Source organism: Coffea arabica, chromosome 4c (genome assembly GCF_036785885.1).
Source record: "Coffea arabica cultivar ET-39 chromosome 4c, Coffea Arabica ET-39 HiFi, whole genome shotgun sequence".
Taxonomy (NCBI): Eukaryota; Viridiplantae; Streptophyta; class Magnoliopsida; order Gentianales; family Rubiaceae; genus Coffea; species Coffea arabica.
The window spans coordinates 5,159,294-5,176,683 of NC_092316.1; the positions used below are offsets into that span (position 1 = coordinate 5,159,294).

A 17,390-nucleotide genomic window follows, 5' to 3' on the forward strand; every position below is an offset into this window, starting at 1 on the left:
TTTCAAATACTGGAGCAGGAACTCTAGATGTGTAATAAGTTACTTTTTTTTGGTCAAATACTGGGCCACTTGATTCACCCTATTCCTGAAGAATTTGCTTGATCCGATATACCCGAATAGAATAGTTTTTTCACAAATAATTATTAATTTGTAAACGGGGCAAGTAGGGTCGTATCCTCACGGACTGGAGATATTTGTCTCCTTCGAAATCCAAAATAACACGAGGGGTGTTTTGTATAAACGATGACAATCAAAGAATTTCAAATAAAAATAAATAACTAACTAGAAATTAAATGATAATTCACTAAAATTAGAATAACAATAATTAAAGATCTAGCCAAGAAATAACTTCAGCAATGGTTCACCTACTTGTTCATCGATGCAAAGGCAATTCCAATTATTTACTAATAAATAGGTTATAACTGTCAAACAAGCGATAGCAGTCAATCTCTCCTTACTGTGTCGATGACTAAGATATGCCCGTTAATCACTGCTCTAATTGAGAAATAATTTTAAGTACGTCCGTAAGATTTAATTCCCCAATTGCTTTACGTATTAGAGAGGATCTATTCTAACCAAATAACGCACTACCAGGGTTATTTTTGATTAGCATGCGTTTTCCCCTGACACAAAACTAATCATGCCAGTTGTCATTATTTTGAGACAATTAAACAATTACGGATTTAATACCCTAATTGATAATAGATTATTAAATCAACTTATTATCCGGATCCAAAACAATCAATCAATTAAATAACCATAAGCATTGCAATCAGGGAATATGTAAATACCAATAAATAAGAAAAAAAGATAGAATTAAATCGATCTCACAATTTTTAGGTGAACCAAAGCCTCCGTTATTTTTTTGACTAGAAAAGGGAAATTAGTTCATCCCTGATGCAAAAAACCCACACAAAGCTGATGCAACAAACACGGCCATTGTCTGCGTTTGGGAAAGCCCAATTCGTCCGAACAAATGAAAGGAAAATGAAAGTTACAGGGCATGATCGAATCCCCTAATTGCTCCTGACATCCGAGGAGAAAAGCTACTAAGAACCAAAAGAAGAGTCAAAGCTAAAAACTAAAGGTAATGCTTGTTCTCTGCCCAATTTCTCCTATCTAAATAATGCTTCCCTCTTCTATGCGGCGGCTCCCCTCAAGGAAAAGAAAATCGAGCCGTCCTCTCCTCTAGGTTCTCGGTTTAGCAGTTGCCAAAAAAGGGGAAAAGTTTTCCTTTTCCAAAAATGCTCCTGAAATAAAGGCTGCTACTCGAACTGTCGAATTGGCACTTGTTTTGGATATTGTTGCTCTACTCCTGTAACAAATGCAAATTTTAAAAGTGAGTAGAATCTAATAATTAATCCACATTGGGTCAGGTAATAGGGAAATTAATTATAAAATAAATGATAAACTTGCAATCTATCAATTCTTCCCATACCTAAACCATGCTTGTCTTCAAGTATGAGAACAACAAACAAACACCAATATTTGACAATAGCTATTACTCTATCTACCATATTGTCAAGATACCAAGAAAAGCATAAATCAAGCATCAATGATCAAAATTCAAGAAACATCCCCCTGGTTAGCTTCTTTGATAGATCAACCTATCAGTGAACGACACCTTGTGAGTATCGAAAAGGTCCTAAACATTGATTAATGGTTGGGATAGAAGATTCGGAAAAATAAAGTGTCAATCATCGCATTTGGTAGATATAGTGAGTTGGCGACTAATAATTTACACTTTTTTTTGGTTTATGTCTGTGACATTTAAAAAAAAGATTTCCTATATGCAGTAACTGATTACTTACATTTTTTTTATTATAGTTTAAAAAATTACATCTGACACATTAAAAAAATAAAAAAATTTGTTGGTTCTTTGCATTTGGTAAATACGTATATATATGTGTGTATGTATATATGTATGTGTGTATTTATATTTATATTTTAACTATTGCATGTCACAGCACAAATTTTTTTTAAAGTAGTCAGTCATTGTATTAAATATGTTGTGCAGTGATTGACACTTTGAAAAAAAAAAAAAACAGATATACTATCCTAGCTATCGATCACTCGGCTATGAGCTTTTGGATACTCACGAGGTATCGTTTTCAAAAGAAAAAAAAAAGGAGAGAGAGTCATTGATCAATGGTAAAATAAAAAGAAAAGAAAGAAAGCCTTTGATCATCCACACCTTGTAAGTATCGAAAAGGTTCTAGCCATTGATCGCCCAGTGTGTAACAATGTGAAGGATGTTAGTTTTTTTTAAGGACTAAAAATATGTCATGTAACAATGTTAACATTGTTAGTTTTTTTTTAAGAACCGGTAATAAGTCGTGTGCTTTGCACGTGATTTTTTTATATAAAAGTATTTTTGTGAAATTCTATTGCCAACATCATAATTTAATATTATCATATTTTTCATCTTTTGATTCAATTGTCCCAAAAATAAAAAAATGCAACACTGAAGGTATCCTTTATTTATTAAGATTTCTTTGAAAATTTTATTTGAATTTATGGATTTAATATTTTGGGAGTTTTTTGCCACTTAAATGTGGCAACCCAACAAAATTTTTTAATTTCTTTTCTAATGTGTCAGATGCAATACACACACATGTTCTAACTATTGCATGCCACAACACAAAATTTTTTTTTTTGAAGTTGTCAGACATCTTATTAAATGTGTCATACAGCGATTGAAACCTTTTTTTTTTTTTTTTTTTTTTAAAGAATTTGTTATCTAAACCACCGATCACTCAGCTAGGAGCTTTTGATATTCACAAGGTGCCATTTAATAAACCAAAAGGGAAAGAGAGAGAGAGCCGTTGATCAATGATACATTGTGAGTATAAAAAAGGTCCTAACCATTGACCACCGGGTGATTAATGGTTGGGGTAGAAGATTGGAGAAAAAAAAAGTGTCAGTTATTGCATTTGGTAGATGCGTGATAGACAATTTAAATATTTTTTTAGATTGTGCTAGCGACATTTTAAAAAAATTTTCTACATGCAGCAACTGATTACTTAAATTTTGTTGGTTATAGTTAAAAAAATATTACATTTGACACATTAAAAAAATAAAAAAATTTGTTGGATCGCCACATTTGTAAAATATGCATACATACATATATATAAACATATACATACATAATTTTTTTAAAGTATTCAATCATCGTATTAAATGTGTCATGCGGTGATTGACATTTTTTTTTTTATTTTATAAATCTACTATCCAAGCCGTTGATCATTCGGCTAGGAACTTTTCAATAATCACGAGATGCTGTTTCAAAAAAGAAGAAGAAGAAGAAGAGAGAGAAAGATGTTGATGAATGGTAGAAAAAAATAAAAAAAAAAAGAGAGAGAAAATCCTTGATCACCAACACCTCGTGAGTATTGAAAACCGTTGATCAGCAACACTTCGTGAGTACCGAAGAGGTCCTAACCATGGATCACCCGGTGAGCCATTGGTGATCAATGGCCAGGATAGCATATTCAAAAAAAAGTGTTAATCACTGCATTTGGTAAATACGGCGAGCCGGTGATAGACTACTTAAAATTTTTTTGTTATAGGTAAATAGGTAAAAAAAATATTTTGCATCTGACACATTAGAAAAATAAAAAATTTTTTGTAGGACTGCGGCATTTGATAAATACATCGACCTTAAGTGGAGAAAAACTCCATAAGCACCCAACTTTTACAATTTTTTTCCCACCTAGTGCTATTTTATAGCAGAAATCTGAACGCAAACTCTCAATTAGCTTTAGCCCAGCAAAATTCAGCATACGTCACCGCTCATGTAACGAAATGCCTAACCAAATCTCCATCAATCAAACAGAAAATGGTAGTAAAAACAAACAAAGATTCTTTTTCTGTTAATTCTCTAATTCAGGCGATGCTCTGATACGTGCAACAACAGCCCATGTACAACCCGAAACAAACAAGTCAACAGCTAGAGTACAGACCGGACATGGCAATTCCGGCATTTACTTTATTGGTTAGCAATTGGCAGCGCCCAAAAGAAAACATTAATTCAAAACGAAACATCCTTGACAAAAGCAGTGGAACACGCGCCCTTAATAGACGCGGCTCCAATTTTCGTATTTATTTTCCTGCATCGTAGAATCTCTACATAAGAACCCATCTGCCCAATCGTCCCTCTGAGCAGTCCACACCAATTTCACAGCGTGAAGAAACATCCCATTGACAGAAACAACACATATTATTTTTATCAAGTGTATTAGGCGGATATAATTACTGCTTTGTTGGTTGTATTGTAGGAGAGAGAGCATGAAATGCTGAGATCGATTGGTAAGAATCAAGAATAGCATCGAGAGTTTAGGGGGACAGAGAAACGAAAAAAAGGGGTGTAAGTTGAGTTATATGGGGGGAGGAACGTTTGTGGATGGGGTTAGAAGGTTGTTTCAACGAAGAGGACCTTCTCTATCAGTAACCTCCACTAGTAGTAATACCCATGAGAATCATTTGACCCCTTTTGAACAAAATAAAAAAGAAAGAGAACAGAAGCTTAGGATTGAAGAAGATTTTGATTTATCTGGGCTTAAGCTTATTAAGGTCCCTAAGCGGATTAATTTTGCTGTCTCCTCTTCCTCTTCCTCAATGGATCACCAAAAAAAGGTCCCTCCTTTTTTCTCTTTTCCTAATCTCTTATTCGTTTTGGGTTTTTGTAGATCTGTTTGTTGATTCTGGATTTAAAGAATACGTGGGGTCTGATTAAAAGTTGAATACTTGTTGCTTTTTGGGTATATTGTCTATAATCGGATATGGATGGTTAATATATTCTTTTTGGAAGTGAGCTTTATCTGTCTGCATTTATGCTTTGTTATTGTTTGGTTTTTTTAAGCATGCAAGCTGGATTTTAATAAGCCGAAATCATGTTTGTGGTTTTAGAACGCGTAGCAGCATTTTCGTATGATCTAGCTTGTTAGAGGCCTTAAATGCACCAGCATTCGCTGGAAGCTTTATTTCAAGATTAATGCTTGTTTCTACACTATCTGGGGTATGCATGCCTTTTTTTTTTTTTCCCTTCGAGAGTTTACCTCTCTTTTGAAGGTTCAAGATTGGATTTTTGTGGAATATCTGCACTCCAAGTTTCAAGCTTGATGCTGCCCGGAGATTCCTTCCGTTCTTTGACAGAACTATTTGACTCCACGCATTGTTGGAACATGCCAAAGCTTGATTACATTTTGAAATGCATGTTTTTCCTGCAATAAAGTTTGTTTAAAGTTATCCATTCTGCTATTTGTTACATGCCTTGCAGTATTGCAAATAAGAAGTTTAGAACTTTGAGCTAGGTTGGTGTTTAGTTGGCGATAATCGAACAGGGGCTTGCTGTTATCATTGCTGCATAGCCAAAATACAATTTTTAAAATTTTGAATAAGGTAGGATGTGGAAATGGGTGGCAATCCTTAGTTGGGAAGCAGTATCTGCAGGAAAAGATAAATCTTTTGCTTTCAGGATGGAACTTATATTATTAATCAGGAACTATCAGTTTTATGGGTCTGTTCCTTTTCATTTCTGAAATGGTGACACCTACCTACAATAAGTAGGAATTTGCATGTGCCATGTCCATTGCATAGATTTTATGTCCCATATTTGATTGCTTTGTCAAATTATGTCTTGCAACAGTAGTCTCTTCTGTGACGACATATTCACTGGCTTCTGACGTGACTTTTGTCTTTCAGAATAATCTGGAAACGGAATTCTTCACAGAATATGGAGAAGCAAGCAGATACGAAGTTCAAGAAGTAATAGGAAAAGGTAGTTATGGTGTTGTGGGCTCTGCAATTGATACCCACACTGGTGAAAGAGTTGCAATCAAGAAGATTAATGATGTCTTTGAGCATGTCTCTGATGCCACTAGGATTCTAAGAGAAATAAAGCTCCTTCGCTTGTTGCGCCACCCAGACATTGTAGAAATAAAGCACATTATGCTGCCTCCATCTCGTAGAGAGTTTAAAGATATCTATGTGGTTTTTGAATTGATGGAATCTGACCTTCATCAAGTAATCAAGGCAAATGATGATCTTACTCCTGAGCATTATCAATTTTTCTTGTACCAGCTTCTTCGTGGCCTAAAATACATCCACACTGGTTAGTTGCATGCAATGACTTTTCCCCTTTGTATTTAGTTCAAGTGTTCTTCAGCTTTATACAAACAGTTTCATATTTCTTGCAGCTAATGTCTTTCACCGAGATTTAAAGCCAAAGAATATTCTTGCTAATGCTGACTGTAAGTTGAAGATTTGTGATTTTGGTCTTGCCCGCGTATCATTCAATGATGCTCCATCTGCTATTTTCTGGACTGTATGTCTGATACAACCTTTGAATTTGTTTCTGCTCCTGTCTGAGGCTGTTCTTTGACATCTATATCAATTATTTCTAATAATCTTTTCTTAATTTTATCTTGTGAAGGATTACGTTGCAACTCGATGGTATCGAGCTCCTGAATTATGTGGTTCCTTCTTTTCAAAAGTAAGCCTGTAGTAGTTGATGTCTCGTTCCTTAGCCGATAATCGTTATTGTAACTAGTTTGACATGCTCATGTTGATACATTTATTCACGCTGGTCATAGGGTTTCTTCCTCTCTATCTTTCCCCTCCCTTTGCTGGTTCATCTTCTGCACACAATTCTGCAGATTATGTTCTTCTACTTGGAAAGGAAAGTACTTGCTTTTGGATCTTTCACATGTTACATAATTATTCAATGAGATGATAAGAATGGCATTCAGATACTCATTGAATCGAGCTTTCCTATTTATATGGTGGGCAGTCAATGATAAATTTTCATGATGGGTTGATTTATTTGTCAACCTGTAATATGTCTGAAGAATTTGATGAATGTTTATTGTTTTAGTTGAGACATTCAAGGATGTGAGTTGACTTACCTTTTGCTCATTCGGTATGATAATTGAAGACCTTAATCAGTTGGTTTTAAGGCAAGATATTTAAAGTTGGGTTAGATTGATCCATGAGATGCATAGGAGTTGAGATATTCTGGAAGCTTGTTTGAACATGAAACTGTAAAGAATGTTAAGGTGTCTTAGCCTTAGGTGCTTGGAAAAGTTGGCTTTAGTTTTCATCACATAAGTTTCCAACCTGCTATGTTCTATGGCTAACAGTTTACCGTTTGCAGTATACTCCTGCAATTGATATTTGGAGCATCGGATGCATATTTGCTGAGATGCTTAGTGGGAAGCCACTATTTCCTGGGAAAAATGTGGTACATCAATTAGACCTAATGACGGATCTGCTTGGCACTCCCCCACCTGAATCAATAGCCAGGGTAAGTTTTTATCTTGCAAGATGTCACACTGTTTTTCTTCCCACAGTGAATGCCCTTATTGTTGCCTTGACGTGATGTAATTTTCACACTTTTCTTTTTTATTTTGCAATCATTCTTTACTTGCTAAACTTATGTCATGTTTTATAAATGTGTGGAGTTTTTTCCCCATCTGATATTGTGCTCTCATGGAATGACAGATTAGAAATGAAAAGGCAAGAAGGTATCTCAGTAGCATGCGCAGAAAACAGCCAGTTCCGTTTACACACAAATTTCCCCATGCAGATCCGTTGGCTCTTCACCTATTAGAACGGTTGCTTGCATTTGACCCTAAAGATAGACCAACAGCTGAAGAGGTGATGCTTATAACAAAAAATCCTTTGTAATTAAAGTATCATTTTTAAGGTGTTATGAGAAGAACATTAAGTACAAACTATTAAGCTTTTGATGCTTTACTAGTACAGGCATTGGCTGATCCATACTTCCATGGTTTAGCAAATGTGGACCGTGAACCATCCACTCAACCCATATCTAAGCTTGAATTTGAGTTTGAGAGGAGAAAGCTGGCAAAAGATGATGTTAGGGAGCTAATCTACAGAGAGGTGGGTCTTTTCAGCACAATACCATTTGCATTTGTGATGTATTTTACAACATATGCCAACTATAACCATCTTTCTCATTGTTGTCTTGAGCGAACAGATATTAGAGTACCACCCACAAATGCTTCAAGAGTATCTTCGAGGTGGAGAGCAAACTAGCGGCTTCATGTATCCAAGGTTAGAGCCTTTTCTAATTATATTCGGTATTTTGCCCTCTTTTTGCTGTCTATGCATGGTTACATTTGAGACTTTATTTCCTTCTAATTTCCCTGGAAATGGAACCAGGAAAACCAAAAACATCCTTTCACTCCCATTGAAGTCATTGAACCTTTTTCCCTTGCTTTTGAAGTATTATTTCTGCAGTAAAAAACAAAGCATAGTCACAATTTCTGTCACGTTTAGCCTATAAATTAGCATACGTGTCATTTTTTTTCAACTTTCTTAATGTGGTAAGCCTGTGACATGGTGAATTGTCATAGGAATATATGTAATTTTGATCAATCTGTAATTTGTTGATGCACTTTTGAAGTAAATTGAAGTTCTTGATATGTAATTTCAGTTAATTAAATCCTCATGCGAAGTTTTGTTACTATCGTGTCTGTTTGAATAGTTGCTTAGTTTGTTGAGATCTTATTAGTGCTGACCCTCTGCATATACAGTGTTCAAATGCACTCTACAAAACTATTGCAAAGACCTTTTTCTCTCAATTATGTTGAAATATAAATTGTTACTATGTACTCAGCTCGATATACTTTCTTTTGATGTTCATGAGCTCTCATATATCCTCTCATTCACTGTTAATTTAGCGGTGTTGATCGATTCAAGAGACAATTTGCCCATCTAGAAGAACATTATGGTAAAGGTGAAAGAAGTACTCCACTGCAAAGGCAACATGCTTCTTTACCCAGGTATGCAGTAGATAGATTTGTTGGCTAGTAGCTGCACAATAGGCTGTGCTGATAAATTATGTTTAGAGCAGTCTGGACATTATTTTTTCCATTTATCCTTTAGTCACTTTTGCTGTTGTTTCTATATGTTGAATATCTTGGGCAAATAAGTTTGCACATGCTGTAATGTCTGAGTGTTAACGCCATTATTAATCTTGATATGGTGATTAAAACCAACATGTGTTCGCTTTGCTGATTTTATATATTTCCTGCTTCATGTGTCTTCCTGCTTAGCAGAAATTTTAGATGAAAATAGTAACCATCCTTGGTTCTTAAATATCTTTGTCAAATGCTAGAGGTATCATTTCTTATCATTTTTTCTCAAATGCTTCTGCTTTAGACCACTTGGACTGGTGGAATAAATAAATAATTGTTTGATGACTACATACTTGATAATTGCTATTAAACTGAAATAGTTTTTCAATCAAATTTAAATCAACAATGTTCTAATGCATTACTGCTACTGCAAAAAGTTTTTTGTCTGAATGTGTACATATGAACCTTGCTCATGTTGGATTCAAAAGTTTGTATAACAGCAGTAGTTCATTAAAGTTGATGATCTAAAGATATCTTCAGTTAGTGGGTGCATGCTCTTTTAAATATTTGGTGAAGGTAAAACTGAAAAGCAAAATAGCAATGAGTTTTTCAAGACCGATATTGTTTAAGGCACACGACTAATATAGAAAGTCCTACAAGATTAAGGGGGTGGAGGAATTCTTAATCATGAATACCTGTATTGGATGGGCATTTGAAAGTATTTTGTCTCAATCATGAATACCTGAATTCTTAATTATGAATACCTGTATTTTGTCTTACATTATGCTATTTCTTCGTGTCAGAGAGCGGGTCCCCGTGGCCAAAGATGACACAAATAAGGAGAATGATGATTTGGAAAAGAGATCAGCAGCTTCTGTTGCTACGACACTTCAGAGTCCTCCAAGGCAGTCTGAAGGCTCGGTAAATCCAAACGGAAATGTGCAAAATGGGTCAAATACTGTTGGTCGAAGCTTGTTAAAGAGTGCTAGCATCAGTGCGTCTAAATGTATAGGAGTTAAAGGGAAAAAAGATATAGAGGTAAATTTGAATTCTTGTTTCATGCCTTGTTTCTAATCTCTTTTCTGATAAACAGTAGTTTTCTAATTCACTCTCTTATCATCTTCGGAGGATTTTATTGGTAATGGAGATTTATAACAAGCTTCTCTTTCCAAAACATCAATGTTTCAAGTTAATTGAAATGCATTTTAAGTCATTGCAATTTTAACAGTACTGGGGATAGAAAAGTGGCCAAAAATGTGAGAATCTTTAGCATACCAAATAGTTTCTCACTTGTATACTGCAGATCTTGAGGATAGATGGTGCTTTCTAGAGCAATTATGCTGTTTTCAAGTATTATATTTGATGCATTAATGCTTCTTGATTTATGAAAGTACCCCAAATATAAAACATGCATGTGCTGAATTGCTGTATTTACCACCTGCTGATGTCAACATATCTTGTCGTGTACATGATTTTATTCAGGGAGAGGCAATTGCGGAGCAAAATGAAGAGGTTGAAGAATTATCTGAAAAAGTTGCTGCTCTTCGTTCCTGATGTACATGTCCCACAATTATGTGAAATTAGATGATTCTAGATATATTCTGCCATTTTACACACACTCCCCCTCCCCCACAAACTGCGTGGATCAACAGAGTTTCACATTAACCGTTGTTGAAGAGCTACTGTTTTATTGAGGTAGAGGCTAACAGATGTTATTGTCAGTATTAGGAAGAGAAAATGTTTGTCAACATTCCTACTTCTACCTACTGGAGATGCAGATGCATCTCGGTCTTGTTCATATATTGTTGAATGCAAACTTTCTCAATGAAAGGAAAATGTAGCGTTCTGCTTTTACTTGATGTCCCTAGTTTATTCTGCCAAATTGGTGGTCTTGATGTGCAACAGTAATCCTTTGATTAATTCTCTTATGGTCTCTCTGCCTAATGTGTAACCAACGTCCAGTCAAGCCAGCTCATTCTTGTGAAAAGATTCCATACAAGAAGTTTTGCAATTTGCAGTAGTCTATCTTAGATTGCAATACAAAAACCATTGCTCATTTCAGGATGGTGCTTATTTTCTTGTAGTTTGTAGGTCTGTTTTTGCAAATAACTGGGATTGTATTGTTGGTGTCAAAAATATAGTAGAATGTTTGCAAAAATAAGTCTTAAGGAGTTGTGCAAGGGATGAGATTTTAGGAGTTTCTTCGTACAAAACAAAAATATGGAGTTTCTATAATTTTACGGTTTCACTCGTTTTAATGGTTCGACAAACATGTTAGAAACTCAAATATGACTGTGTCTAATTAAAATAGTTCTGTTGTAACTATTCGACAAGTATTGTCTTTATGTTTTTCCCGAATAAACACCAATAAAGATTTGTTCTGGAAAAGATAGTTAGCAGTTGATTAGTTAAAATAAAAGAAGTAGACGCCTTTTCTATTGGTTTTTCCATTTTCTTTTTTCCTTCCCTTAAATTAAACTTCAAAAGGAACGTAGCATGAGTTTGAAGTGCAAGCAAGAGCGAAACAAGAATAACTGACACAACTTTTAACTATAAAGAATTAGAATAAACGTACTGTTTCTTAGATGTACTTGGTTTATGCCATTGAAAAATTCTTGGTCATTATTTGAGGATATGTGATGCCGACACCTTTTGAAATTGGAAGGTCATTGGTAAATATGATGTCCTGTCTTGCTTTTATTTTTTAGAAACAATTAAGATGCCTCATCCAATGTGATACTTTAATGAAGGAATTGAGCATTGTGCATCAATGCTACAGGAAATGATCATCAAGTGGCGTAATTTTACAAGAACTTCCTATTCCATTCCACCCAAATCAGTCTGCGATACCTCTTTGTGAATGTCCTAGAAACATAACAGAACTCACAAAATTCTCCTAGAAAGAAACCTAGATGTATTGAACAATGTACTTTGAAAGAATAAGAAAAGAAGCAAAGGAAAGGAGAAAAATAAAGGAAATTAAAAACATCAAAGAACAAAAAAACATCTTAGTATGATAAGCAAGGAATAAAAGAGCCAAAGCACTTGACACACACATTAGCATAAGCACCATTTCTGCCTCTCATCCCCAACCATCTCTCCTTTCCTTGGAGCAAAATGGCAAACAAATTCCCCAGCTATTCTGTCTTCACTTCTAGGGTGCAGGAGCCAAAACCTGAGGATCATCTTGGATTGCCATTGGAACCATCCAAACCTGAACATGGTACGCATTCTCAAGTTCCCACTATTAATCTCCTCCGTCATGCATGTGCTTGCCTCATTACTCCTTCATTTATTTAATCTCTACTATCATTTCCTTCTCCTTTCCGTTGTCTTCTCAAGATTTTAGAAAAAGTTTCCACGAACATATTTTTGTAACCATGATTGTTGCATACAGGGCTTACAAAAATACAGCTAGCCATGGAAAATGGCATTTGTATTGCTTGCGCATTTAGCTCATATTCATTTCTGTATGATCTTTGTAGAAGGATGTAAATCAACCTAACATCATGAACTGTGAGCTTCAACGTCATAGCAAGACTTTATAGTTTGACAGAGTTTTTACTGCTGGCAGATTATGGCGTGTACAAGAACCTGTTGCAAGAGTATGCCCAAAAATCTGGATTACCACTTCCGGTATATAACATTGAGAATGAAGGGTTCCCACATGCGCCTAAGTTCAGATCATCTGTCATCATAGATGAAACCAAGTTCACATCTAAGTTTACCTTTCCAGATCGAAGAGCAGCTGAGCAAGATGTTGCAAAGCTTGCATATGAAGCCATAGTTAAAGACAATAAAACCCTAACAGGAGGCCCTCATATTTATCAGGTACATCAAATATTTACATGGCTGCATTTCATTCACCTTTTGTAGAACGTTCACTTTTCGAAATACCAATTTATGTTCATGTCATGTCTATGGAAATTGTGCAATATATCATTTCAGATGACACCTTGTGCTTTCCTTCTCTCACCTGTTTTTTCTTAAGAACCTGAGGTTTTGCAAGTTAATAGTGTATGAATATGCAACCAAGACTGGCCTTGGAGTTCCCGAATACAACACCACCTTAGCAGAAGGGCCACCACGCCCAGTATTCGTCTCTTCTTTCGTTCTTGGTGGCAAAAGTTATACTGGTCAAGTAGGTCGAAGCAAGAAAGAGGCGGAACAGCTGGTGGCACGACTGGCGATCCAATCGCTCCTTGGTACAGTCATAAACTTCTATTCTGTTTTGTCGAATTAAGTTTATACCAGTAATGCTCCTTCAATTTATCCTACTTAGAAACTGCCTCTCAAGGATCGGATTCAGGGAAGCTCACTGAAATTATCAAGAGCAAGGAGAGACTTTTCGCTACTCTAAGTGCTAAAAAGAACTCTGAAAATCAAGGAACTAAAACTCTCTCTGTTCATCAGTCGAGTAATGCAGGTCCGTTATCCATTAATCATACATATGACATAAAACTTAATTCTGGAAACTAATAATTATGGTACTAAAGTTTGTATTATATTCTCATTGTCAGGAAATTTGTCACAACAGCAAGCTAGCATTCAGGTAACAATTCACCCTGTATCTCTAATAAAAATCATACCCTTCAAGGATAAAGGAATAAGTGAACATATATCAAGTTAATATGCTCACATAAGCACAGGGAAGAGGTTGTATAAAAAAAAGCAGCTCATATTTTAAGCCATTATATTTCATATGTTCTCCAGTCCTTTCTTACACCTATTTGAGTGTACCACTCACTTTATTCTTTGTTGCAGACTGGGATTATCAGTTATAACCCTGGTAGTTGCACAGTTACTTGTGCGAAAGGTTGGACAAAGCGCAAGGTTGAGAACAACTGGGAGCAGAAAAAGAAAAAAGGCCGTGTGGGAGCAGCTATCAAACGACCTGGATATAACTTCAGGCCTTGAATACTGCTCTTCAGCCAACAATTGTGCCTAAAACAGAATACAATTTTCTCTTGGTAGTGGTGAGGCTTCTCCTTCAGAGACATTGGCTTATGTGAAGGAGCGGTCTGTTGAAAATAGTTTATGCAGAATACTGCTCCTGCATGCTCTTTTTGGTTGGTATTTGCCGGCGTTTGCAACTGTAAAATGCCTAACATTAACAAGACGTTATTTGGATGGATAGTGTTTTAAAGCAAAAGTTCTTTGGCATGTGTTTTGATGATTGTTGATTACGTCTTAATTCTTAAATTTCACTTTTTGTAAGAAATCATAGGCTTTATCCTGTCTGAAATTAATAGATCTTCCGCTGCTAGAAGACATTCCTCGTATGAATATATGATTCACATTATGAAAATGTCTGAACAATTAACTGTGGTCTATGGGCAAAATGGGCGTCTAAAAGTTTCTTGATTGATCTTCAGATTGAATTGATGTCCACCCCAGACCCCACTTCATCTTTACAAGGCCGTGGACCCGGGATAAATTCTAAAGTTATTATGAAAAAAAAAATTTATTCTACAAAAGGGGTTATCTGTTGGTGCAATTCTAAGATTATGCTGTTCGCATTTGAGGAATGCGAGCTCTTGGAGCTCGCACTCATAGAATGCGAGCTGCGGAAAGAATTGTTTAACAAAGAAAAGCAAAAAATGAGCCGGAAGACCTCGCATAAATAAACCACCTCTGTCGTTCTTTCGCAGACCCAACAACCAACACATTCAACACCCTTCACTGCCGCCGGTAAAAATTGGGAACAGGCAGATGAACCAAAAACTGATGACACTTCGCCAGCGAAATCCTCGCAAAAGCCAATCCCATTGTACTACAGCTGAACTAGAGGGATTTTGGATTGATTTGGCTGTGCCCAAGAGGTCCGAGTTGAAGCTCGCATTTGCGCTACACATCTTGCTGGAAATCTGCAAGACGAGGTCCAAAAGCCAGGGAGGGTGGCATTGCTACAGCTTTATCTTGGACCCATTTGCCACTGTCCAATTTTAAACAGATTTTCTATTTTAATTCGTATATTCACTGATGCAATGCTTCATTTAAATGGTGAAGAAGTTGTTGGACATATTTTCTTCCTTTTGATTTCCGATACTTTTTGAATGTAGATGAATTCATTTGATGCGCGAAGCTGGCAAGTGTGAAATACTTTGTATTTTCTGCATTGTCAATATCAATTGTGAGGTACCAGACCTCGCATTTGTCAAATGCGAAGTTTGGTTTTCCTTTCTTTTTTTTTTTTTGGATTTTGTGGGTTGGACATTTAAAGTGACTTCGCATTCAGCAAATGCGAACTCTTGACCCCATGACAGAATTCTACACTCAAAACGCCTCATTTGCAGAAATTTTTTAAAATTCATCATCATTTTGGAAATTTCTCCAGAAACAAGCCCTTGTCTTTTAATCTGTCGTCAATTTTCTATTTCTAAATTTGTCCAACTTGATCAAAACATTTTGATCTCCTGTCGAAGGAGCTATGAATGATGCCTTCTGGGATATCAAGGACCGATGACTGTTAGATGTACACGCTGCTAAATATGTCACCTGATTTCAAGCATGAATGATGCCTTCTTAAGATATCTTTGTCAAATGCTAGAGGCATCATTTCTTATCATTTTTTCTCAAATGCTCCTGTTTTAGACCACTTGGACTGGTGGAATAAATAAATAATTGTTTGATGACTACATATATACTTGATAATTGCTATTAAACTGAAATAGTTTTCCCAATCAAATTCAAATCGACAATGTTCTAATGCATTATTGCCACTGCGAAGAGTTTTTTTGTCTGAATGTGTATATATGAACCTTGCTCATGTTGGATTCAAAAGTTTGTATAACAGCAGTAGTTCATTAAAGTTGATGATCTAAAGATATCTTCAGTTAGTGGGGGTCGTTTCAAGTTAATGGAGATGTATTTTAAGTCATTGCAATTTTAACAGTACTGGGGATAGAAAAGTGGCCAAAAATGTAAGAATCTTTAGCATACCAAATAGTTTCTCACTTGTATACTGCAGATCTTGTGGATAGATGGTGCTTTCTAGAGCAATTATGCTGTTTTCAAGTATTATATTTGATGCATTAATGCTTCTTGATTTATGAAAGTACCCCAAATATAAAACAAGCATGTGCTGAATTGCTGTGTTTACCACCTACTCATGTCAACATATCTTATCGTGTACATGATTTTTATTCAGGGAGAGGCAATTGCTGAGCAAAATGAAGAGGTTGAAGAATTATCTGAAAAAGTTGCTGCACTTCGTGCCTGATGTACAAGCCCCACAATTATGTGAAATTAGATGATTCTAGCTATATTCTGCCACTTTACACACACCCCTCCTCCCCCACAAACTGCGTGGATCAACAGAGTTTCACATTAACCGTTGTTGAAGATCTACTGTTTTATTGAGGTAGAGGCTAACAGATGTTATTCTGTATTAGGAAGAGAAAATGTTTGTCAACATTCCTACTTCTACTACTTACTGGAGATGCAGATGCATCCCGGTCTTGTTCATATATTGTTGAATGCAAACTTTCCCAAGGAAAGGAAAACATAGCGTTCTGCTCTTACTTGATGTCCCTAGTTTATTCTGCCAAATTGGTGGTCTTGATGTGCAACAGTAATCCTTTGATTAATTCTCTTATGGTCTCTCTGCCTAATGTGTAACCAACGTCCAGTCAAGCCAGCTCATTCTTGTGAAAAGATTCCATACAAGTAGTTTTGCAAGAGTCTATCTTAGATTGCAATACAAAAACCTTTGCTCATTCCAAGATGGTGCTTATTTTCTTGTAGCTTGTAGGTTTTGTTTTTGCAAATAACTCGGATTGTTTTGTTGGTCTCAAAAATATAGTAGAATGTTTGGCAAAAAATAAGTAGATTCCTCTGAAAATAGCAAATCAATGGAGAGCTTTGCACGGCAAGGGATGAGACTCTAGGAGTTTCTTCGAACAAAAAAAAAAAAAATTGTTTCTGTAATTCCACGGGTTCACTCATTTTAATAACTCGACAAAGTATCTTCTTTTTATATGTTAAAAACTCAAATATGACTGTATTTAATTAAAATAGTTCTGTTGTAACTATTCAATAAGTATTGTTTTTATATTTTTCCCCAATCAACACCAATGAAGATTTGTTCTTGAAAAAGATAGTTAGCAGTTGATTAGTAAAAAAAAAAAAAAAATTACATGTTTTTTCTATTGATTTTTGTTTTTTCCTTCCCTTAAATTAAACTTCAAAAGGCACTTAGCATGAATTTGAAGTGCAAGCAAGAGCAAAACAAGAATATTTGACACAACTTTTAACTATAAAGAATAAGAATAAACGGACTCTTTCTTAGAATGCTCGGTTCATGCCATTGAAAAATTCTTAGTCATTATTTGAGGATATGAGATGCCGACACCTTTTGAAATTGGACGGTCGTTGCTAAATATGATGTCCTGTCTTACTTTTATTTTTTAGAATCAATTAAGATGCTTCGTCCAATTTGATGCTTTAATGAAGGAATTGAACTTTGTGCAAAAAGTCACCCTACCGATGCTACAGGAAATGATCACC

At 35.6% G+C, this 17,390-nt stretch overlaps 2 protein-coding genes across 5 annotated transcripts; both read left to right on the top strand.

Moving 5' to 3' along the window:
• Positions 1 to 3,897: 3,897 nt before the first annotated feature.
• Positions 3,898 to 16,252, top strand: LOC140005183 (mitogen-activated protein kinase 9-like). 2 transcript variants are annotated; one of them, XM_072045664.1, is made up of 11 exons: positions 3,898 to 4,635; positions 5,704 to 6,112; positions 6,198 to 6,325; positions 6,434 to 6,493; positions 7,154 to 7,303; positions 7,501 to 7,656; positions 7,765 to 7,902; positions 8,000 to 8,076; positions 8,706 to 8,807; positions 9,686 to 9,920; positions 16,033 to 16,252. In XM_072045664.1, the coding sequence occupies exons 1-11, from the start codon at positions 4,381 to 4,383 to the stop codon at positions 16,102 to 16,104; spliced, it is 1,782 nt and encodes a 593-aa protein (XP_071901765.1). In that variant the 5' UTR covers positions 3,898 to 4,380; the 3' UTR covers positions 16,105 to 16,252. The 2 variants fall into 2 exon arrangements, with proteins under 2 accessions (XP_071901765.1, XP_071901764.1); XM_072045663.1 differs by lacking the exon at positions 16,033 to 16,252 and adding an exon at positions 10,365 to 10,736 and having other exon boundaries at positions 3,901 to 4,635.
• On the top strand, positions 11,817 to 14,045 carry LOC140005184 (double-stranded RNA-binding protein 4-like). Of its 3 annotated transcripts, none has more exons than XM_072045667.1 (6): positions 11,817 to 12,105; positions 12,457 to 12,713; positions 12,919 to 13,087; positions 13,165 to 13,308; positions 13,403 to 13,434; positions 13,647 to 14,045. In XM_072045667.1, the coding sequence occupies exons 1-6, from the start codon at positions 12,000 to 12,002 to the stop codon at positions 13,797 to 13,799; spliced, it is 861 nt and encodes a 286-aa protein (XP_071901768.1). In that variant the 5' UTR covers positions 11,817 to 11,999; the 3' UTR covers positions 13,800 to 14,045. The 3 variants fall into 3 exon arrangements, with proteins under 3 accessions (XP_071901768.1, XP_071901766.1, XP_071901767.1); XM_072045665.1 differs by having other exon boundaries at positions 11,819 to 12,105; positions 12,874 to 13,087; XM_072045666.1 differs by having other exon boundaries at positions 11,820 to 12,105; positions 12,874 to 13,087; positions 13,180 to 13,308.
• Positions 16,253 to 17,390: the final 1,138 nt, after the last annotated feature.